At 42.5% G+C, this 23,698-nt stretch overlaps 2 protein-coding genes across 3 annotated transcripts; both read left to right on the top strand.

Moving 5' to 3' along the window:
* The first annotated feature begins 4,291 nt into the window (after positions 1–4,291).
* LOC139398483 (ATP synthase F(0) complex subunit C3, mitochondrial-like) lies at positions 4,292–6,741 on the top strand. Of its 2 annotated transcripts, none has more exons than XM_071144434.1 (5): positions 4,292–4,374; positions 4,559–4,653; positions 5,624–5,698; positions 5,817–6,007; positions 6,136–6,741. In XM_071144434.1, exons 2-5 carry the CDS (start codon positions 4,615–4,617, stop codon positions 6,248–6,250), a joined length of 420 nt encoding a protein of 139 aa, XP_071000535.1. In that variant the 5' UTR covers positions 4,292–4,374; positions 4,559–4,614; the 3' UTR covers positions 6,251–6,741. The 2 variants fall into 2 exon arrangements, with proteins under 2 accessions (XP_071000535.1, XP_071000543.1); XM_071144442.1 differs by having other exon boundaries at positions 4,342–4,452.
* A 1,029-nt stretch (positions 6,742–7,770) lies between these two features.
* On the top strand, positions 7,771–23,326 carry LOC139398469 (activating transcription factor 2). The gene is made up of 12 exons (XM_071144429.1): positions 7,771–7,803; positions 8,594–8,663; positions 8,754–8,850; positions 8,939–9,057; positions 9,158–9,286; positions 10,051–10,229; positions 10,616–10,727; positions 11,833–11,919; positions 14,143–14,346; positions 14,588–14,785; positions 17,664–17,769; positions 21,353–23,326. The coding sequence occupies exons 2-12, from the start codon at positions 8,616–8,618 to the stop codon at positions 21,571–21,573; spliced, it is 1,500 nt and encodes a 499-aa protein (XP_071000530.1). The 5' UTR covers positions 7,771–7,803; positions 8,594–8,615; the 3' UTR covers positions 21,574–23,326.
* Positions 23,327–23,698: the final 372 nt, after the last annotated feature.

Below are 23,698 nucleotides of genomic sequence, written 5' to 3'. Positions count from 1 at the left end.
CATCTTGGCCATGTTCTGTTATAATCTCCACCTGGCACAGCCAGAAGAGGACTGGCCACTCCACATAGCCTGGTTCCTCTCTAGGTTTCTTCCTAGGTTTTGGCCTTTCTAGGGAGTTTTTCCTAGCCACTGTGCTTCTACACCTGCATTGCTTGCTGTTTGGGGTTTTAGGCTGGGTTTCTGTACAGCACTTTGAGATATCAGCTGATCTACGAAGGGCTATATAAATACATTTGATTTGATTTGATTTGATATTTAAACCACTGATAAACTCCAGTTCACTTTCTTCTTAGCCGTGGCCTTGTCATAGATATCAGTGGGTCTATCTATACAGTATATTTGTGCATCCAGAGCTAGAGATTAGCATGGAGCCATCACCAGCAGCGCTGCCTGCAGTCCTTCCTTCTCTGGCCTGCCTCCGCTGTCAGAGCGCCTCGCCTCCTCCCAGCTTGTCAGGAGCTCTGGCGAGGAGCTGTAAAAACCTTTTCCCCTCTCCTTAACAACTGCAAAACAACACGCACACACCCCTCGGCTGAGGTGCCCACATTTCTGAGACCTCTGACAGGACGTGCTGCAGGCACAAATTGTAATTCATAAAGGTTAAGGGGGTCAATGCCTTTTATTATGAGTCTGAGTGCATCCAGCTTGATGGGGCCGGCATGCAAATGGAATGTCTCTGAGTGTTATATGCAACACCACAGACAGGGAGAGCAGAGCGTGCATGCCTCAGTGAGCGAGGGAGGAGGCGGGAGTCAGGGGAGAGACTGGGCTGTGCTTTCTTCACCTTCCACAGCCGTGGACCCCCCCCCCCCCCCCCGTACTGCAGTTCTGTTAATTAGACACTAAGACAGTGACCTCAGGTGGTTAACCACTTCTTTGATATGCTGTCTGTCTAGTTGTTGCAATTAATACATTGCTATATGCTCCTGCTTCAAAATACTATGATTTTGGCCGTAGAGCACACATAGTATGGTATGTATCATGTAGCCTATACATTGAAAATGATCTGCCAGCTACACTTAAATAGGACTTTACAAAAACAGACATTGTACACTTATTGTATATTCATTCTACTACCTTGTCAAGAATAAAGATACAGGTAACTACCAAAACAATGGAAACACATGAGTAAATGTGGGATACGAAGTATATTGAACAAAAATATAAACGCAACTTTTAATGTGTAGATCCCGTGTTTCATAAGCTGAAAAAAAAGATCCCAGAAATGTTTAATTAGCACAAAAAGCTAATTTATGTCAAATTTTGCACACAAATTTGTTTACATATCTGTTAGTGAGCATTTATCATTTTCCAAGATAATCAATCCACCTGACAGGTGTGGCATATCAAGAAGCTGATTAAACAGCATGATCATTTACACGGGTGCACCTTGTACGCGGGACATTAAAAGGCCACTCTAAAATGTGCAGTTTTGTCACACAACACAATGCCACAGATGTCTTAAGTTTTAAGGGAGCATGCAATTGGAATGCAGACCGCAGGAATGTCCAACAGAGCTGTTGCCAGCAATTTGAATGTTAATTTCTCTACCATAAGCCAATGTCGTTTTAGAGAATTTGTGAGTACATCCAACCAGCATCACAACCACATGCCACGTGTAACCACAACTGCCCAGGACCGCCACATCTGGCTTCTTCACCTGCAGGATTGTCTGAGGAGGGAGAGGAGTGTTGAGGAGTGTTTCTGTCTGTAATAAAGCCCTTTTGTGGGGAAAAACTCATTCTGATTGGCTGGACCTGGCTCCCCAGTGGGTGGGCCTTGCTCCCAAGTGGATGGGCCTATGTCCTCCCAGGCCCATCCATGGCTGTGCCCCTGCCCAGTCATGTGAAATGCATAAATTAGGGCCTAATTTATTTATTTCAATTGACTGATTTCCTTCAATGAACTATAACTCTGTAAAATCTTTGACATTTTAGCATGTTGCCTTTATATTTTTGTTCAGAATATATTGAAAGCAGGTGCTTCCACACAGGTGTGGTTCCTGAGTTAATAAAGCAATTAATGTCCCGTCATGATTAGAGTCATGCTGGGCAGGCCATTATTTTGGCTACCATGGCTATGCCCCCATAGGATGACAATGCCCCCATCCACGGGGCACTAGTGGTCACTGAGTGGTTAGATGAGCATGAAAACGATGTAATCCATATGCCATGGCCGTCTCAGTCACCAGATCTCTACCCAATTGAACGGTTGCCTGAGACTGTGTTTTCCACCACCACTATCAAGAAAACACTAAATCATGGAATTTATTGTGGAAGAATGGTGTCACTGGTAGAATCTATGCCAAGGCGCATTGAAGCTGTTCTGGCGGGTCGCGGTGGCCCAACTCCCTATTAAGACACTTTATGTTGGTGTTTCCTTTATTTTGTCAGTTACCTGTAAATACCATATGTATCATTTAAGAATAAATGAAATACACTTGGAATATGGGATATAAAATTCACTCAGTGGATATGGTCATGTCAAAAATGATGACCGCAAAACTGTGAGAAGAACAGTAAGCCTACGACATTCCTGTAGTTAACCAAAGTCCTCGACCCTGCTTGACAACAAAGGCGATGGTCACAGCCATCACATTAGCCTCAATTGCACCCTCTGCTGGACTTTAATCCCACTGACTGCGCTCAGGAAAAGCACAGGGGACTGGTTATTTTGTGTAACCTGGGCCTAGTTTTTCAAAAGTTATCTATCTAAATTTTGTCTATCGGGTATAGGATTAAATGGCTAAAAATAGAATGAATAAAGCAGGACTCCCCATTCAAGGCAATGATTCATCCGTTCAATCTATTTATATGGATTTAATCCTATCTGACAGGCGGAATCAAGAGAAATATTTTTTTTCTTCTCCACTGGCCCATAGGACATGGACTTTTTAATTAATATGTAACAATATGGTGCATGACACTGTGATACATTCTGTAATAATGGTGATGTAAAATCCCTATAAATAGAAATACTTGCTAGCTATGGACATGACATGTAACATGATATGATTGTCAACATAGCTACATTTCAGGTTGATCAATTGATTGGAACAAAAAATTGACCTATGTCCCATTACACAGTTTCCATTATTCCACTACTTACATTGTGCGTTAAATATACCAGTATGTATCTAAATGCAATTATAGAATTCTACCTTTGGTTGATCAAGATGCACTCCAGCTCAGTGCTACTGTACTCTGTATAAATAAAGTTATTCTTATTTCATCTGTGCTCTTCAGTGAGATGAAAAATGAAATGGATCCTTCAGTGACTGTTGATTCATTCATTTCCATAGGGCGTTGGAGGTTTATGTGCAACATTAGTAGGACTGATTCTACATTGTGCTCATGAGATCTAGAGGCTGTGACTTCAACCCCCTGTGCACCCGCAAAGATCATACCTGACAAACCAGTGGGGGATTCCTCCCTTAGAGCAGTCTTACGGCAGCAAAGAGGGGCTCGATCCCCATCCTCATTACCTTTACCTTCCAGCCCCAGCTGCTGGCGAGCCATTCATCAACATTACAAATCCTCCTGGTGTGCAGCTACACTTCCAAGCAGAGAGATGCCTAGACAGGGCCCTGGGACGTCCCCTCTGGGTAGTGTTAAATTCACACCTCAACAGATGCACTGGGAAAGAATAGGCCTAGGTGAAATGTTGAAGGCACTGTCTACTCAATGAGTTGTATAACAGGGGAGAAATAGTATATGACTTTATATGTACATCAAAATATGATTTTGATTTCATGATGAATTAATTACTTAATTAATTTATGGATGAATGAATGAATGAATGAATACAATACATGCATTCCTGTATCACCTGGCCTATGACGATGATGCTCAAGATGAGCCACTAGGCAGGCCATAATGTGCCCAACAACGTGCATAGAATTGTTGCCAATTGCCTGTTGCCTAATTCAGCATATACTGTACAGCTAAATAAAAGTAGGCTTAAATAATCCAATCATTGATTGCTTAGTTCTGTCAATATCAACCCTTCAATCATATTTTTGTCTAATGCTGATATTCTTTAAGCCAGACATTCTGAAGAAAATAAGTTGATTCTTCCCCTGCTTGTTTGTGCTATTTCTTTAGAATGTTTTGGTTTTGAGATAATACTAAAGACAATAGGTCTGACCTATTAAAAAGGGTATACATAAAAGTTTATCTAGAAAAATCTTTGTCACTGAAATTTACTGTACAGGGTTTCATTCATGGTTTCTTTAGGTTTAATTCAAACGTTGAACTGGTTTAATAAAGTTATAGTGAAATGACCTTCCGTTGTCCCAAAATCTTCATCCGGGAATCTATAAACACCGATATGCGCGTGCGCACTTCTCTACTGTGGTTCGACCTTCTACAGTCGGTAAGAGGGATATGTTAGACATTGTCCATTGTAAATCCTTTTTCATCCTTCTTTAAAACAACACCTAGCACAACACAAGTGAGGGGTGCATGTTGTACGGACTATTGTGTGCATTGGACTGTCATTATTTTCAGCATCGTGCATTTTAAAACCCATTGACCTTATATTTGTGTTGTCTCTGCAGAAAGACCCGGCTTCAATCAAATTTGACCGACCAGGTTAAAACAGACTAAATTGATCATGTACGCCTGTGCAAAGTTCGTCTCCACGCCGGCTCTGGTGAGTATTTTTATTTGTATGTTTTACTCAATCTGATTAAACCAATGTTTTATTACATCTGAACTCATTCTCCGCTGTATTCGTATGGGCCTGTGTTGAACTTGAATAGAGCTGCCTGACAAGGGTATTAGCTAACTAGGTAGCTATTAAGCTAACGATAGTTGCAATGAAATGCCATTATCTCTCCAAGTTTTGCATGATAGAAGTAGCTTCTTTGATTAAGTGAGAGGCTCTTATTTTAGTTTCCTAACTAACGTTAGCGATTTTTGCACATCTGAGACTAGACCCGGCCTAGGAGCTAGCTAGGTAGCCTGTTAGCTATAGCCTAGGTAGTTATGAATAAGGTCAACATGACACTTAGATTTGCGTGCTTAAGAAAGAAAGCCACCTAACGCTAACTAGTGACTTATTTTGTTGAGCTCTCTTATTCCCTTTTATGTGTGTTCGGGGCTATTTGCCCAAGGTCATGTTTGGCTAGAAATATTTCAGGTTCAGGTGAAACCTAGCTACAACATGGATAACAGGTTATAGCTACTTTTACTGGTACGATAACTGTTAAAGGCATGACACTAGCTTATGCTAAGTGCACTCAGCTGGTAAAATGAGTTTAACAAAAAAGTTTTTTAAATATAGCCTTGTATCCAGTAGTGTTGAGGAAAGAATATTACATGTATCCTGGTTGAAAATGCATTTTGATGATTTAATGGGAATGCAGTTGTACGGCTCTGAGATTTGACCACTTCAATGACAGTGACTAGCTTTGTCAAGGTGCCTCCCACAGCCCATGGTGCACTTGTGCTGCCTTTGACAGAGGGAAACACTTGTGCTGCACTTTGAACCGTCGTGTTTGCACCTTAACATCTGTATTTTTCTTTATTGCCTTTAAGATCACCTGTGTGTAGGCTCTCAAGCAGAATGTTGTTTCTTTTTTGAATGTTTCTTTCTTGTTTTGTGCTTGTTCCTGGTGCAGGTCCGTGCTGGCTCCCGGGCTCTTTACAGACCCCTGTCTGCCTCTATGCTGTCCAGGCCTGAGGTCAATACAGAGGTGAAAAACATATTCTTGTAGTGTGGGTCCTTATGCTCTTCCAAAGCTTGTCAATCCCTTTAATAGTTATTGATGTTGGAGTTCTTTTCCCATCACTAAGGAGGTGTTTGTTTTTCAGAGAAACGTAGCCCTCATGCCACAGAGCCCCTTCACCCAGGTAGCTCTCAGAGGCTTCCAGACCAGTGCTGTGAGCAGGGACATTGATACCGCTGCCAAATTCATTGGTGCTGGAGCCGCCACAGTCGGAGTGGCTGGATCTGGTGCTGGAATTGGAACAGTGTTCGGCAGTCTCATCATTGGATATGCCAGGTAAGTCCACTGCTACAAACTGAGTACTAGATCTGTGCTTGTCAATGTCAGCTTTCAGAAAAATTATGATTTCCAACAGATTTGACATGAAATGGTCTGATAATGGTTTGTCTTGTTCTTTTCCGCAGGAACCCATCATTGAAGCAGCAGCTCTTCTCCTACGCTATCCTGGGATTCGCCCTGTCTGAAGCTATGGGCCTATTCTGTTTGATGGTTGCTTTCTTAATCTTGTTTGCTATGTAAAAAAAATCTGTCTATAGAAACTGTAATTACAGATGTGACTACATATTTTATTGTGGCTACCAAAATTGTTCTGTGTTGGTGTCATGGAAATGTACATTTTCAAGTCTGTCCGACACTCTCAAAATAACAGAAACATGTATTGTAAAAAATGTAAGAAATTACATAATTAAAATGCATGTATTTGACTAGTTGACATATGGCAGTATGTTTTCTATGTAAGGAATCATGTTTCACCACAATCAAGACGCCAACTAGCTTCTATTGAATGTCAACATGGGATTATACAAAGGAACTGCTTAGACGTAATGTAAATCAGTCTGGTGCATTTGCCATTTTCAGTGCATCATGTGTTTGCTTCTGTGGGTCCACATTTATGTTGTTGTTGGTTCAAGTGCAGGTCAATAGCATTCTGTAAGTAGGCAGCAAGTGGGCACTTGCTCTTGTAAATGGAATTAAATAAATCTAGACCACAATTTGATTGTGCTAAATAGTGGTCACTGGTCCAGATTATTTTGGACGTTCTTTGCATGAACGTGTTCAGCCTGGAGATCATGACATGATTGCCCTTAACAACTCTATTACAGTTTGGTTCACGCTAAGCTTGCATAAAGTTGATTTATCCTGTAGTGATAGATTTTAGAGCCTTTCAATGCGCCTAAGAACACTAGAGGTACATTGTCAAATCGAATGGGCCTGGAGGAAATTGGATCTGTAATGTATTTGACGCGATGGTTACGTTCTCACAAAAATGCCATAAAAGATCACAAAGATAATGTAAAAGGAATCTGCATGTATTTTCTGGAGATGGTCACCCTTCATACCCAAGCTCCCGGATGTCGTCCAGTTTAAGACCCAGGGAACAGAAAACATTTAAAAACTAAGGATGGTACTACCTGAACTTGTACAGCAAAAATACACTTTCAGTGTTTGAGAGGTTTTACTATTTTGTGCTCTGAACAAGACCATGGTGTGTATACCTGCCTTCCAGTGGAGTTAATTTCTCCATCCCACAGATGGTAATACCATTCACTCATCACCTGGCTTTCCCCATCCTTGGGGGTATTTAGGATGCTTCTTATCCCTTCTCTGTTCTAGTGGGATCCACCTCCCACTGCTTTCAAGCAGAGTTGTTTGTTCTACCAAAGACAGAAGACCCTGCCTTGTTCACCTGGACTCCGTTATGGATTGTTCCCTTACTCAAGAACTTTTCAAGATTGGATGCTATAATATTCTGGACAATTTTGTGTCTGCTACTGTGCTTCTTTTTTTTTTGTATTGGGGATGTGGCATTGTCCCAGCACATTTGTTGTATTCACCACATCTCTGTTGGCATTATAACAGCATCTCATGACTAGCTTTGAAGTAAAATATATAATTTAAATAGTATATTGTGACTTGATTTCTCTGTACTTCTATATTATTGCTGGCGGGTGGCAGACTGCTTTTCTGTGGCTGTGGTGTGTCGGAAGTAAGTGACGTATACGGAAAATATGCTGCTCTCGCGAGACCGTTGTACAGACGTGGGATTTTGATATCAAGGGTTGAGCCCGTGGGTAAGTGTCCAAGAACTGACAGTGATTGTACACAAAAATATCGCCCTTGTAACGATTTCTTGGCATTCGTGGGGATATAAGCTTGAATAAAAATGATTGGTCTGTGATGAATGCAGATCCTGTCTGTATTAGCAGTTATAAATAGAGCTAATATGGCCACGGTGATATGCTTGCAGATGCTACCCTGCCTAAATGGGCGGTGTGGATGGATAGGGCTTGGTAGCTTGATGATGGTGAGGGGCTGTGTAAACAAAACCACCCGCATTGTTTTGTTAGCTTGTGCTGAATTTGTCAACAATTTAAATTGCAAGGTTTGTGTCTAATGTTGTGGCTAAATTGTTGCATTTAATATGTTTGTCTTCTAAATAAGGACAACGCTAGCTGAATTAAAGCTAGCCAGAAATATTGCATTGTCAGTTTCATAATAGCTAGCTACTGCTGCTGTAGGTTACCCAACTAACGTTACCTAGCTAGCTAGTGATGCTTTAGCTATCTTGCTAGCTAAATATACAGTTGTGTCATCTGTCATATTTCGAGTTTCCACTATTCATTTTGATAGATATCCTCTGTCTATGTGACCAGCAATGTCTCTCACTCTTTCTTCTGACTCAGAGAAAGACCATACATTTACAAGGGACAGTTGCCAAGTTGCTATCAATAAGCTTTGTTCCCACACAAAGTCCTAAAGCAGATACAATATTTGACCGAGCCTCCTATAAAGGTGATGATCATTGATCTGGGACATTCTACCTACAACAGTGCAAATCATGATTTTAATTTTGCTTTCCAGGGTATAAAAGGAGTTCCTGAATATGAGTGATGACAAACCTTTCTTATGCGCTGCTCCTGGGTGTGGTCAGGTATGTTTTTATAGTCCATTTGGTTTGTCTTTGTTGGTTATATATGAAAAGTGTTATATATTTAAATTATACATTTTCATCATTCCATAGCGATTTACAAACGAAGACCACTTGGCTGTCCACAAACATAAACATGAGATGACACTCAAGTTTGGTCCAGCAAGGGACAACAGTGTCATCGTTGCTGGTATGCACTACAAGAGCCCACAATTAAATTACTAAATGTTAGTATTCATTCAAGTGGTATGAGAGAGAGACACTGTCTTGTGTTGCAGACCAAACACCAACACCTACACGCTTTCTGAAGAATTGTGAGGAAGTGGGACTCTTCAATGAGCTTACCAGTCCATTTGAGCATGACTTCAAAAAAGCTACTGAGGATGACCTCAAAAAGGTGAGTAATTACTATCCAGTGGTGCTATCAAAGCTAAGGCTGACTTGGTAGTACCACTTGCTCCAGATCTGATCTGTTGATATTTGTTTCTGACATGCAGATGCCCTTGGATCTGTCGCCTCTTGCCACACCAATGATCATACAAAATAAAATTGAGGACCACTCAGCTGTGGAGGCACATCGGGGCAGCCCTCTGCCCCATCCGGAATCTACAACAAGTGACGACAAGGTAAAGGATTTGGTATACTTCATACATTGATATCCTGGTGGATCAGTTGATATGTAGGGCAATTCTAAATCTTTACTTTTGGACATTAACAACTATTGTCTCACCACTTGAACAGCCAGGGTTATATTCAACCCAAACAGTTTGATTCATTGTTGAAAAGTGTTCATTGAAGGTTGGACAATACTCGGATTGCTGAATAAGTAATTGTATTTTCTACCATATAGACTAACTTTTCAGATGTGGTGTCATAATTGTGCTAATACAGTGTCCATGAACTCTAATGGATGGCTTATCAGAGATGTTGCTCAACAACATTGCAATAAGCTCAGAGTGAATTACCCTCAAATGACCACCCAATGTAACAGAGTTAAACTACTGTTTTGACTATTTTGCCGTCTAAGGATAAGGTTTACCCTCATATGCTCATTTGCAGCATCTTTGAATATTTTCATCATAGACTAACAGCTCTTACTGGGATCACTGAAACACTGATTCCCTTTTGCAGTGCTTTGGTTGATAGTTTCACTGCTTCCCTAAAATAGTACACAGTAGTACCAGAACTGCAAAAAATTATTTGGATCAATAAATCCCTTTTTATATTTTGTACATCAGATCCTTGTCTATTAGCAGTTATTAATCAATCCATCTTTTAATCTGTACTATAAGAATGACACACAACTAGGGCATTATTTCGTGGTTGAAATCTAGAGAATGGTTGTCATTGAAGGTTTTAATGCAGCTAAGGTCTCGTATGGTGTTTTCAGGAGGTATCTTTGCAGCCGACCTCACTGCCAACCTCTACTATAGTCCATCCTGCATCCCTCCAAGTCCCAAATGTACTCCTAGCAACCTCAGACGCTAGTGTTGTTATACAGCAAGCTCTCCCATCGCCAACATCTAGCTCTGTAATTACCCAAGTCCCATCCTCTAATAGACCAATAGTGTAAGTAACTAAAAAAATGTTAATTATTTGATCTTTTTTTGTATAACTTTTTTTGCGTGTTTTTGCTTTTAATTTATTTTTTGTAATTATGTTTTGTGTCTTTATGGTTTTGCATTTTGTGGTAAGATGGTTCATTGAAAAGTATGCTCTTTGGTTTGTTGTCAGTGACCCATACTGGTACCATATCGTACGAGTACAAATCCACAAAGTTCTGCTGTCCATTTTACGTTACCTTATGTTCCTTTTGAGTGTCTGTTTTGTGTTTCTTTGTTGTAGTGTGAAGTGTATGATAACTTTCTTAAAGGAGAAATCATTTAATACATAACATGACTAGATATTATTTTGCTGGTTGTTGTGTAACCCATAGTCTCCTCTCTCCCCTCCAGTCCAGTCTCTGGAACTTTTCCTGTACTCTTTCAGCTGCCTAATGGACAAACCATGCCCGTCACAATCCCAGCAACCATTGCATCTAGTGTACATATTCCAACCGCAATTCCTGTAAGTATTGCATGTCAAGCTCGTTGCTTTATGGAGTTCCAATGTGTATTTTAAATGCATGGATTTACAGCGTGCTGCACATTCGCTCAGGCCCATTTTAACTAGACCTAAATCCACGTTCCAGTGATTAGTTAATGCCATGTATTCAGCCCCTAGAACAGGCTCACTATTTACTACTTTGGCACTAGTGTCTTTGGCATGCGTTGGACAGGCAGGGGACGATGGGGGAACTAATGGGCCTTAGAAGAGAGCAGCTGTATGTCACCTTGGCAAAGACAGTGAGTAGGCCAAACGGTTGTATGTTCCAGTCCAGGGTGCCTCACTGCCATTTGTCCTTGTACAATTTGAATCACCACACTTGACTTCTGGTAGACTGGATGTGTTGCAATCAATTAATATGCCACCCCTGGATATTATGCTTCAGTGTCTGTTAAGGACATTCGCTAATCTAGCCATATCGTAGGCCCTATAGAAATCTCCCTGTCCCTAGTTCCCCCAGAGCGACGTGTGGCTGGTGACGATAGACAGACAGGGTCCTTGTCTTGTTCTCTCTGGCCCTGATTGTCTGTGTGGAACACTGAGCAGCAGATGATTATCTCCTGATGGCGGCGCAGCGGGGAAAAGACCTCCGTTCTCCCAGTCTGTGGGGAGCCACTGACGAGGAAAGGAAGAGATCCCACTGCTGGGTCTCCTCTCCCCTCCTCCCTTCATCCCCTTTCCTCTCCTCCTCTCTCTCCTTTTCCATCCGTCTCGTTGTGAGGAGACGGTAGAGGAGACCCGGCTCTGGCCTTCCAGCTCGTCTCTCCCTCCATCCCTCTCCTGTGCTTAGCCCTTCTGTCCATATGCTTTCCACACAGGCAGGCAGGAGCTCATTAGCGTACATGGTGCATCTCCATGTGGCGCTGCCTCCACAAAATAACAGGCCATCCAGCCTAATGAGGCTGAGATATGAGGAAAACTCTGAGCGTACGGCGCTCTCTCTCTGTGTGTGTGTGTGTGTGTGTGTGTGTGTGCACATATTGGGAGGGGAGGGGGCTGCCTGCCTCTCACTGGGAGAGACTAATTCTCCTTGTGCTGGTCTCTCTGTGTGTGTCTGTGCTGTCAGCTTGTCAGACCCGTCACCGTAGTGCCTAACGTCCCTGGGATCCCTGGACCGCCCTCGCCTCAAGCCGTCCAATCAGAAGCTAAGCTGGTAATGTCTTTGTCTCTTACACATACCGTCAAGGGTTCTGTACATATGTGCATGCCTGAAATTCCCCCAAACAATGTCAAATTGATCCACAAAGTAATGTTACATTTGGATTATGTACAATAGTAGTTCATGCCAATACTGTAGGTACTATGTCTGTACTGTATGTAGTTCCTTGCTTTAACCAGAAGAGGGAACTAGAAACAAGTGTTTTGCAATGATGTTAGCAGTTTGTATTTGATACAAATTGTCATTAATGTTGAGTATGTGTTACAGATGCTAGTGAATGGTGTATGACCGTGACCTGGCTTAAAGAGATACTTTGGGATTTGGGCAATGACGCCCTTTATCTACTTCCCCAGAGTCTTGTGGATACCAGCATGTTAGCAGATACCCATAGACTTCCAGGCATTGTAGTTAGCATTGGCTCACAAAAAAAACTCTTAACTTCCTTCATACTAGACACAGAGACATGAAAATGGTATCTACGAGTTCATCGGACTCAAAATACCCAAAGTATCCCTTTTAATGCCTCAACCAGGGTGGATGAGCAGTGTCTCCAGCCTCTGGCCCTTTGTGTTAGTAGTGACTGTTGAAGGGCAGAGATCTGGACCGTTGTTGGGTAGATCATCGGCACGGTGATGAAGCACGTATCACAGAACCTGTAAATGCTCACAGCACGCCGCACCTCTGAAAATTAACAGGTAAAGCTTTACAAGGAGGGCTGGGGGGGGGGGGGTGGACTTTAAGGTGGGTGAGGGGTGGTTTATTGGGTTCGCAGGGCGCAGGGATGACAAACGCAGAGATGGCGTTGTGCTCAACACGCCGTCGCCGAGGCCAACCGGGGGGGGGGGGGCTTCTGCCGAGAGCCAGCTGGGGGGCATCTTGGCATGGGCTCGGAGAGGCACATTAAGTCAGCCTCACCCTGCATGGAACCTTTTGTTCAGCAGAATCCTGGCTGACCTGCGAACCCCCCACCCCCGGTGCCCCCCCCACCCCCCCACCACCACCACCACCACCACACTCAGCTCATCAGCAAACACCTAATGAGCCCACGTCAAGAAAACAGCCCCCCGCCCAGCCAGCCCCCCACCCACCCTGCTCTCCGGGGGCGCGGAGACGGCTCTTTACAAGGACTGATGATGCTGCAAAGACCACAATAATGATAATTAACTTGCTGAATTTAGAAGATTATGCTGTTAATTAGTTGCAAAATAAAGATAAGTAATACAGCAGCAGATGGTTGAATAACACCCATGAGATGGAGGGTTATTACACTGATGAGGTTTCTGTGGCAGAAATGAAATATGAATCTGACTGGCTTCTCCCTCCTTCTATGGGCCATTCCAGGAGAATAATATCTTGTTTCTGCCAGAAGAGCTTCTGGAAGGGTATTACACGATAAACTAATTTGGTAGATAGATTGGTCTGGCAAAAAGGTAGTTGTTAGAATAATGTGCTCCTCTGTTCTCCCATGTAAATGTATTCCCACTCACTTTGTTACGGGTTGAGATGGCTCATTCACCTTCAGCTTGTTTACTCACTGTTTGATGGTGGAGTATTTGGGCTTTAAATTACTGTCTGTCACCTTTATCAATATGCAGGACGGGGGAAGTGTGTTGCGTAGATTTTCATGTAAAACATGAAAACAATTACAAATATGGATTTGGCATGTGATTTAATTCCCCGGTATGTCGTATGACTAGCTACATGTAGATTAGAAGGATGTAGTTGTATATGTCTTTTGTTAGGAGGACCGCCTATAAGATAGTTGTTTTGTCTCTTCAACGCACTGTAGATGTCTGTGTTCCTGGTGACTTTGTTAGCTAGTTTTATGGCTTGTCTGACAGATGCCCAGGGACAGAGAAGGGGGTTGGGCGCTCTAGATGGTGGGGGGGGGCACTATGTTATAAACACACCCAAGAGGCAAAGCTTCCCCTGACAAGTTGACATCCCCAGCTCATCAGGGGAATAGGATATTGGCCGTGACAGCTATTAGATTTCCTATGTAACATTACTGGAGGAAGTCTTTGTTTTGATGTCTAATTTCCCATCATACAGGATATAGTGTTTTGGTTTCGTCTTTTGCAACTCCTTGTTTTTTTTTATCTCATTGGTCTACTTCAAGACTATGTTCATGACTTTCAACTCAAACGGAACATCCCTACATTGCAGAGAGGTGTTGTCTCGAGGCTCATGTGCTCTTGTGTTGTTTTCTTCCCCTAGAAGCTGAAGGCAGTGCTAAGCCAGCAGCTCCCTCAGGTAACCAATGGAGATTCTGGTGATGTCCAGAGCAGTGCTGTGACCCACAATGCAGCCCCGGCCCTGGTCCCTTCCCCATCTCTGTCTCCTGGCCCTCCCCTGGCCCCGCCTGAGGAACCCTGCCCCCAGACCCTCCAGCAGCCTGCCACCTCCACCACTGAGACGCCTGTGAGTACACTACCACAGCTGGCCACCAGAGGGCGCTATGCTTAAATTTGGCTATTCCACAACTAACCATTGAAGTACCTTTTTTTTAAGGGTATTAATATATTATTACCCTAATACCCTAACTAGTGATTATGATGAACATTACATTAGCCATGAAATACATGTTTATAGCCTATGTGTTATAGAGCTTGATAGGTTGGTTCTGATGAATTTGTGCCGCGCATTCTGTTCTCCATGCCAGGCGACTAAGGCACACCCTGCCCAGCACACAGGGGGCCGGCGGCGCAGAGCCACCAGCGAGGACCCGGACGAGAAGAGGCGTAAGTTCCTAGAACGCAACCGAGCTGCGGCGTCCCGCTGCAGACAGAAGAGGAAGGTCTGGGTGTCTTCGCTGGAGAAGAAGGCTGAGGACCTCAACTCTATGAACGGACAACTACAGGTATATGCACACCTTGGCTCAGTCTGCCATTTAGTAACTGCTTATTGCATCAGGTATGAGGGATTCTACTGTGTGCGTGCGTTTTCTTTTTCCCCTTGTGCGGTGATGAAGTCATTAAAGCCTATTAAGAGGAGTTGCGGTGTGACAGCGGGCGGCGTGCGAGCCCCCCCATTCTCCGATACATCCCTGTCAATAAAGCTGTATCCTCCAGATGTCAGCCGCACACAAGCGTGTCCTCGCTTCTGTCTCAGCAGTTTACTGGATGGCCTCTAAAATCTCTCAGGGAAAGGTGTCTTTTTGAACCTTCATTTTGCAGAAAGCAATTAGGATCTGACGCTGACAAGTTCTCTACAGTTCATGTGACTGTTGTCTCTGTTGATAAGTGTGATTCGGGGTGCGGCACATTGGCGTTCCACACAATTAAATGAGATGTGCTGTTTTATTTGCTTGCTGTCTTCTTTGTCCATGGAGGCAAAGTAAGACATGGGGGGGGGTTGAGGCGGAGGAGGGGGGGAGGAAAGAGAACGCGGGAAAGGGGAAATTAAATGGAGGGGGGAATTGTGATGAGTTTCCGTTACAATAACCGATTGTCACCCTTGATGGTCATCGGTGTACCTGCTAAGGGTTAAATGAACGCAAGCAGATGAAGGTGGAGGAACGGAGAGAGGGACTGAGGAAGGACGGGGTCGCAGAGAGCACCACTGTTAACTATGAGGAACGGAATAAGTCGCGGGCGAAAATTGAATGTCACAGAATGAAAGTGTTCTTTTATATGAAGGCATTAATCAGCGGTGCGGTTTTAGTTCTAACTCCCGTGCTGACACATTGGCCCAACTGATCAGCGGAGTGGGCCTTAATGATGCACGATTACTATAACATCATCCTTAACGGGCTTTTTTTAATGAGGTGTCAGAGCAGGCAGCAACCCACAGGGCTCCCGGCCTCCGAGTCAGGAAGGAAAGGACCATTTGCTCCCATTCTATTAATTCACAAACTTAGAAACAAGTTAAACTTCTTCAGGCCGCCATGCTTTATCCTACTGTATGACAACATGATGCATATTAATTGGATAAGGAATGCAGCCATTTATGTTTTTTTCGGGGTTTAACATCCTGGTTGTAATAGTGCACCTCATCAGACCTGGGTGTTTAGTTGTTCCACCAATGCAGTAGTAACAATAACAAACAGTCTGGTTGTGTAGTCCATACCAGGCTAGATTCCTCCACGTCATACCAACAATCTATGGTCTTAATGGTATTCGGAATACGGTAGCTAGTTTAATCAAAGTATTCGCTAAACGCTGCTTGTTGGGGCCACCCAACATCTATCAATACCATAACTTCTATTTCCTGTAGCCATGCTAAAAGATCTCTCTCTGTGAGCTGCACCTGCACTGGAGGGTTGATCCAAACCAGTGGTTCCCAAACTTTTTATAGTCCCGCACCCCTTCAAGCATTCCACCTCCAGCTGCGTACCCCCTCTAGCACCAGGGTCAGCGCACTCCCAATTATTTTTTTATTTTTTTAACCGTCATTGTAAGCCTGCCACACACACTATATGATTTATTAAACATAAGAATGAGTGTGAGTTTTTGTCACAACCCGGCTCGTGGGAGGTGACAAAGAGCTCTTATAGGACCAGGGCACAAATAATAATAATCAACAGGGAATACCTGGAGGAGGAGAGGATGAGCGTGTTCACAAAGCAGCAGTGGTAACTAGGTTGTTTATCTGTAATGAGAGATGGTTGCGTAGTGAGCGTGGTGTGGTAGAGATGTGTAAGGGCTCTACCAGCTGTTTAATAATCTGGATTCACATAAATTGGCCGCTTTCAGACTAATAGATTAAGCTGCCATAGTCCTTTAAAAAAAAAAAAAAATTTAAAAGGAGAACAGAAAGAGTCTAAATCTGCCATAGGGTGTTCTGTGGGCCTCCGGCTGCTCTAATTCCAGTGAAAGTCACCTTCAACGTAATGTGGCCTCTCTTTACTGCATGCAGAATCCCCAGCTCCCATGGGGACTGTAATGACACGGGAGTGTAAATCTCAGCAGAATCCACAAAGTTGTGCTGACAATCGGAAGAGCTCACCTCTGACAAATGTGTTGGTCGGGTGCCAGTAAAGAGCCGTAATTATAGCGCAAGGAGCAACATAATTGAAAAAGTGCATCATACTTTATTCACCTTGCCATCCATTATCCAGTTAGCTACCTTTCCCTGTGTCTGTTCTTCTTCATGGGATGGGTGGGGGATGAGTATTTCTGCAGTAATGTAATGGTCATATAGGCCTCTCATACAGACAGACAATGAGAGAGAAATGACTTGTGGTTATCCCTTTGTCAAATAAAATCATAATGGTTTTGGGTACTGAGAAAATAGTAGCTAAAGTCTCCTCACAAACCTGGCTGTTTTCATAACTGGGGAATGTGTGTATGCTGGACCTGGCACCTACAGTACCATACCCCGTTCAAAGGCAGTTACATATTTTGTCTTGCCCATTCATCCTCTGAATGGCACACATACACAACCCATGTCTCAATTGTCTCAAGGTTTAAAACGCCATATTTAACCTGTCTCCTCCCCTTCGTCTACACTGATTGAGGTGGATTTAGCAAGTGTTGTGATGTAAACAAAGGTTTATCTAGCACATCACAGCCCCCCACAGAGACAGTCGTTGATGGCCGATGGTTTGACAGGTCATGCTCCTCATGGGATGGGGATGGTGAAGGTTTAGCACTAAATATAGTATGTTTCAATCAGAGATGCATACAATACAGATGGTTATCAGACTCGGGTATCTGTTTGGAAGTATGTGGCAGTCAGTCAAGTCTCCATTTTATGGAGTGAGTGTGTGTTTTGTCTGTTTCCCTCCTCTCTGGCAGAGTGAAGTCACCCTGCTGAGAAATGAAGTGGCTCGGCTGAAGCAGCTTCTTCTGGCTCATAAAGATTGCCCTGTAACCGCCATGCAGAAGAAATCTGCCTATCACAGTGAGTTATGTTCCATTATCCTCAGCCCCAGGCCGCCCTGCAAATACATCCAAAACGAGCCCTGCTAACCTCTCGCCAGAGGGACACGTCTCGCTCATCGCCTAGCCCCGACACCTCCAGAGCTATGGACACATTAGGCCATTTTCTGGTTTTGGAAAAACTTCAGAGAAGTTTGTCTATTCATGTGCCTTTTTGTCTCCTGCAAGTCATCTGTTTTGAGCTGTCATTTCAAGTCATATGGTTTTAAATGTGATTCACCTGCACCATTATGGAAACCTAAATGCATCAGTCTTTAGCTTTTTATTCTTTAATGATGCCTTTTGAAATGTGCAAATCTGTGCATAGTGTCTGCCTTATGCAGCCTCTTAGTTTCAATTTGCTGTTGTCAGTAGAACGGCTGTCTGGGAGGCGATGGTTGACTCACTTTGCCCAGAAGTGCCTGTTCCTCAGGTGCTCATTGTAAAACTTAATGGCTGCCAGGTTTCGCCAGTCACTGTGTAAGCACTTTTGTAAGAACAGGCTATAGTTTTTAATTTCCACCATTTCAGCCCCCTTTGCCTCTCTAGATTTTTTGTCAGCTCAGCTTTGTGCTCATAACTCACCATCTCTCTTTAGATGGGCCAATATGCAGAACGTGTACGCATAGCCACGTCTCGGCAGTGCTCAGGAGTCTGCCGCTGACTTGTATTGACAATGATTGCCTCCAAAATGAGTCCATTATAGCGGAGAGCTTGACAAGACTGCGGCTTTTTCTCGATGAGAGGTGCCGCGGTCACCGAGCGCCACTGTTCATTCCACATCCCTATTGTTAACCATAGCACTGTCGCTGACACGCCTCATGCATATTATAGGACTGATGACTCCCAGGCTATATTGGCCTGTCACAGACTGTGCTCATTTGGTTGTCTGGATTGTTTTGACTACCATTTGCAGATGAATTGGGTCATCTTTCTCACATATTGTTGAGGATTCTTCCTATCTTAGACCTCAGCGAAGGCGGATCGCTTGCAGCTAGTTGATACCATGGAGAAATATAGCCTCATCTAGTGATCCCATTACTTTACGGAAGCATTCTGTTGAAAGGTGAGGTTGAGTTAGATGATACAAGCCTCTACTGTACCGTTAACAATAAAACGTTACGATAGCGTTCGAGTTGGCTGCTGGGAGTCTCCCCAGCTCTGCTAAAACCGTTTTCAATGGATTGGTAAATACATGTATAACTAACTATTTGATTTTAATATCACCTCCTTGAAGAGCACAGTCAAAACTACACATTTCCGATTATTCCACATTTTAAGCTCTATCATCGGAGTTTTACAGCAATCAGTAAACATCAATTGATCAAGTAGTTTTCAAATACTGTACTTGAGGGCTAGCCTGATCCTAGCTATAAAGCAAACAACGTGTCATTTAGCTTGCTTCATCAGATATTAGGCGTTTGGAAAGAGCTTGACATCGTTCTGGTAAATTTGTCAGTGGGACTACTGTCATCACCGCTTTTGATGGCAAGCAAATCAAACAGTAATTATATGTAGCCATTTAGTTTATCCTCTGAAAGTGAACTTGTTAACTAGCCATGTTGATGTGATATGTTATTAGCTAGCCAGCCAGCCAATTTCACGTGGTCCGTGATTAAACACTATTTAAAAACATCAAATCATGGGATAATGTTAGCTAACTTCACCGGGTAAGTCTACATTGAAGAAAAATGTGCATTAGGTCTACTTACCACAATGTTTAGCCAACTGTACAAAGTTTCTACCTGTAGCTGGCAAAGTAAACATTATCAGCTAACAGTAACGTTAATCGGCAATGCACCAGTGGTGGAAAAAGTACCCATTAGTCATACTTGAGTAAAAGTAAAGATACCTTATTAATAAAATGACCCAAGTGAAAGTCACCCAGTAAAATACTACTTGAGTTAACGTCTAAGTATTTGGTTTTAAATATACTTAAGTGTCAAAAGTAAATGTAATTGCTAAAATATACTTAATGTATACCTATTTGAAGATCCTTGCATTAAGCAAACTAGAATTTTGTATGAATTTTTACGGATAGCTAGGGGCACACGCCAACATTCAGACACAATTTACAAAGAAGCATGTATGTTTAGTGAGTCCGCCAGATCAGAAGCAGTAGGGATGACCAGGGATGTTCTCTTGATAAGTGTGTGAATGGACCATTTTCCTGTCCTGCTAAGCATTCAAAATGTAACGAGTACTTCTGTGTGTCAGGGAAAATGTATGGATTAAAAAGTACATTATTTTCTTTAGGAATGTAGTGAAGTAAACATTGTCCAAAAAACGACTTAAGTTACTTTAAAGTACTACTTAGGTACTTTACACCACTGCAATGCGCCCCTCTGCTTCTTGACAGGCAGATCCCATGTGGGATGGGAAATGAAGCTAAACCACTCATATTTGTCAGATATAGTTCACTTTTATTTTATATCACTCAAATATCCAATTAATGGTGGCTACCCTCACGTATCTGAAATTACATGGTCAGTTGATGTTTTACGTACTGTCAATACTGTGACAACATAAGGCAGATCATGTAAAGATTCCATCATGGTGTTGCCTCAGCGCAGAGGTCTTTTCAGCTACTCTGTGTTTTCTCCCAGTCCTTACCCCCCCCCCCCCCCCAGATAATATATCAGCAGTCTACTCTCGCCTTCCGCTCCTGTGCTTAATGCCATTAAGAGTAATAATACACACTGGAATATGGAACAAAAAGGTTGATTTACAAGGGGATCGACCTTATGCAGGGAGAAATGGCAGAGCGATTTACGGTGCTTTGACATTCACCTGCACTAAATCACCTGATCAAAGTCTGATCAATGCGAACGCCAAGGGAGCCCCACACACACACACAGGGCCTTTTTAAATGCAATTTTATTGCAAACTTCTCTTATTATGGAGTCTGTGTCTCACATTCTCAAATACCAAGCACAATCGTTAATTACTTAGTGCCATTTCAACTGACTTCATATCATTAGCTATATTAATTATCATAGTGGTCCTCCTCATTCCTTTGAGTCGGAGCATGAGAGAGGATTTTTTTTTCTCATCAGGATCCAATTAATTCAATGCAACTGCCTAACAGCTGGTGGCATTTCGACTCCAAATCTTGCATACTCTCCAGTGTGAGCGTCATTAAAATCAGGTGCTGTAATCATCTGTCGCTGCAGTAGTTGGCAAGGTAGCAAAAAACAAATGAGAACGCAGTGAGGAGTGGGAAACACTGCCACATGCCCCAGAATGTAATGTCCCCTTATGATGTTGGTTTAAATTGACATTGTAACTGAACTTTAATTAAGAGCAGAAAAAACAGTAAGTAGTATTAACAAAATGTCCTAGGATATACATATTAGTTCCTAAATAGATTGGCCAACAGAGGTTACTCCTGATCCTATTTTGGAATATGATCATAGTGCAATGAATATAGGCTGCATTTTGTTGAAGTGAGTCGTCTACTTTAACAAGCACTTTTGCTGCAATAATGTACTGTATAAAACGGGTGATGATCGAACCATAAAGCCGTAACAGGCCTTTTTTTTTACTGTGTGTGTGTGTGTTTGCAGCATCTGAGAAGGAAGACAGCTGTGAGGAGATGTCAGTCCCAGGCAGCCCCCAGAACGAGGCCATCCAGCACAGCTCCGTCAGCACCTCCAACGGAGTCAGCTCCTCCTCCATGACCCCTGCTGCCTCCGCCCCTGCCACAGCAGACCAGAGCACAGAGGATGGCCAGGCACAGCGTGGCGCTGCCCTGTCCACCATCCAGACTCAGCCCTCAGGAAGCTGATCAGCCCCACCGCACCGCAGGCAGTGGCCCAGCCTCGCTGCTGCCTCTGTAGGGGAAAGGAACTCTCACTCAGCTTCGGTTTGGACTATACTGTATTTGCTCATTGTTTGGTTTCTGTTTCTTTCGATTTTCTTGGAATGCAATGTAATGGTTTGTTGGAAATTGGTAAAGATGCAAAAGAAGGCCCTTTACGAATGGTTCGAAGATGGAAATGATTGTCTTATTTCCACCTTGTTTTCTAGTCATTCTGATTTATTTATTTAACTGTACACATGTCCTTTTTGTTTTGGACCTCTGTGAACTTTGAAGTTGTAATGATTTGAATCAGTGCATTGTCAATGAGACCTTACCAAAGTGTGTTGTGGCTCACTTGGAATGTATTTGTTTTTAATGGCCTTTTATATCCTTATTTTATGGTGAGAAGACGTAAGGAGCAGACACTTTAATTGTTTTGCCTTTTTCATTTTGCACATAACAGATGAAGGGTTTAACTTTTTAGTGTTTTTTGATTGTTCCAATAAGATGTACTGGCAGCTTTTTAAGGTAGATTTTAATACCTGTCTCGTTACAAAACTTCAACGGTTGAATCAGATTTGAACTGACAACGTTTATGTGAGTGATTTAGTTTGGCTACGTCTGCCGGTAGCATGATGTGGTTTAAATGTTCAGAGTTGCCTGCACTTGTAAAATAGGAGCTTGGGTCGAATTCTATGTGCGTTCTTTGACCAACATTCCATTTGTAGTTTGATTGTTTCATGAACCAGTGATTGTAGGATTGCAGTACATTTTACATTACATAAACATGTTGACTCAACCATGTGCCATTAATTTTATCACACGGATTGATTTGTCATTAGAATTATGGGTGTTTCCATGTACGTAATTTCTTGGTATAGGAGATCCGTTTCTTCTGAATAATGTTTCTGCTTACTAAGTGACCTGTCCATTGCGTTGATGTTTGACTCTGAACCCTTGAGGAAATATTCATGTTACTTAAGAATATGACATTTTTAGGAAACATTGTAAATAACATCATTACTGACACATTGTGGTTTTTCCAGATGTCATACTTTTTAAAAACATGTGTTAGAGTCCTAATAAGTTTTATTTGTATTAAATAAATATCAACTTGAGGAACCTTTACTGGCCTCCAACCTAAAACGAAGGCTCTGTTTGCCTTGCATAGTAGTACAATAACTTTGAAAACACTAATAGTCACATACTGCGCCAGAAACTTAATGAGGAATCAATGATGTATGTGTATATGTTGATCTTATACTGCTTTTAAGGCTAGTGACGTTTTAGAAAATAGTTGTAGTTGGCAAATCATACAATTATTATTTTGTATCAAATTGCCTTTTCTCTTTAAATGTATTGGCTTACTACTGTGTAGTTTAACGAGACACTACTACATTTAGTTTCAGACGTCATTTGTTCCTTTTTAATTTAACCGGGTTTTTCTGTACTGTCACTTATGTGCTCTCAGCATGATTTCAATAATTCTCTGAGAGAATTAAACTGATATTTAATAATGTCTCAGTCAAATAAGTAACATTGAACGTGTTTCACCTTGAGTTATAACTAGCTGGTCTTAAGTTTATGAAAGGTTTTGTCAATTATTTTACCCCGGTTTAGCTGCTTAAACGGGGTGTGATATTGTGTTGACAGTAAACTTGTAACTTGTGAAAGTTATGTATAAAGTACAGTATCCTAAATTAATAAGACGTAATAAATCTTTTATCTCTTTAAATCCATTTTTGCCTCCTGGATTTGTATTTTATTATCTAGGGAGGCAACCAAAGAGCTGGTGTAAGAGGCAGAAAAGGGCAACTTGTGGCTGAGGATGAAGGAAATTAGTAGGGGAATAAAGAGCTAACATCTAAAGGAAGGCCAGTTGTAAGGGTGTGGCAAGGAGTCCCTGCCACTGCTCCGCCACCAGAAAATGTACCGGCACAATGAGCAGAACATTGAGGAGTTTTGGCCCCCGGCCCGATGACCATGTAGCTTCTTGTCTACTGGCACCGTTGGAGATGTGACAGGCAGAAATGTCAAGCAGGTAACCATGGATATACACTATATATATAATAGTGGATTCTGCTATTTCAGCCACATCTGTTGCTGACAG

The sequence above is a fragment of the Oncorhynchus clarkii genome, chromosome 3, assembly GCF_045791955.1.
Source record: "Oncorhynchus clarkii lewisi isolate Uvic-CL-2024 chromosome 3, UVic_Ocla_1.0, whole genome shotgun sequence".
Taxonomy (NCBI): Eukaryota; Metazoa; Chordata; class Actinopteri; order Salmoniformes; family Salmonidae; genus Oncorhynchus; species Oncorhynchus clarkii.
The sequence above is the reverse complement of the archived record's forward strand: the minus strand, read 5'-3'. Positions and strand labels throughout refer to the sequence as shown.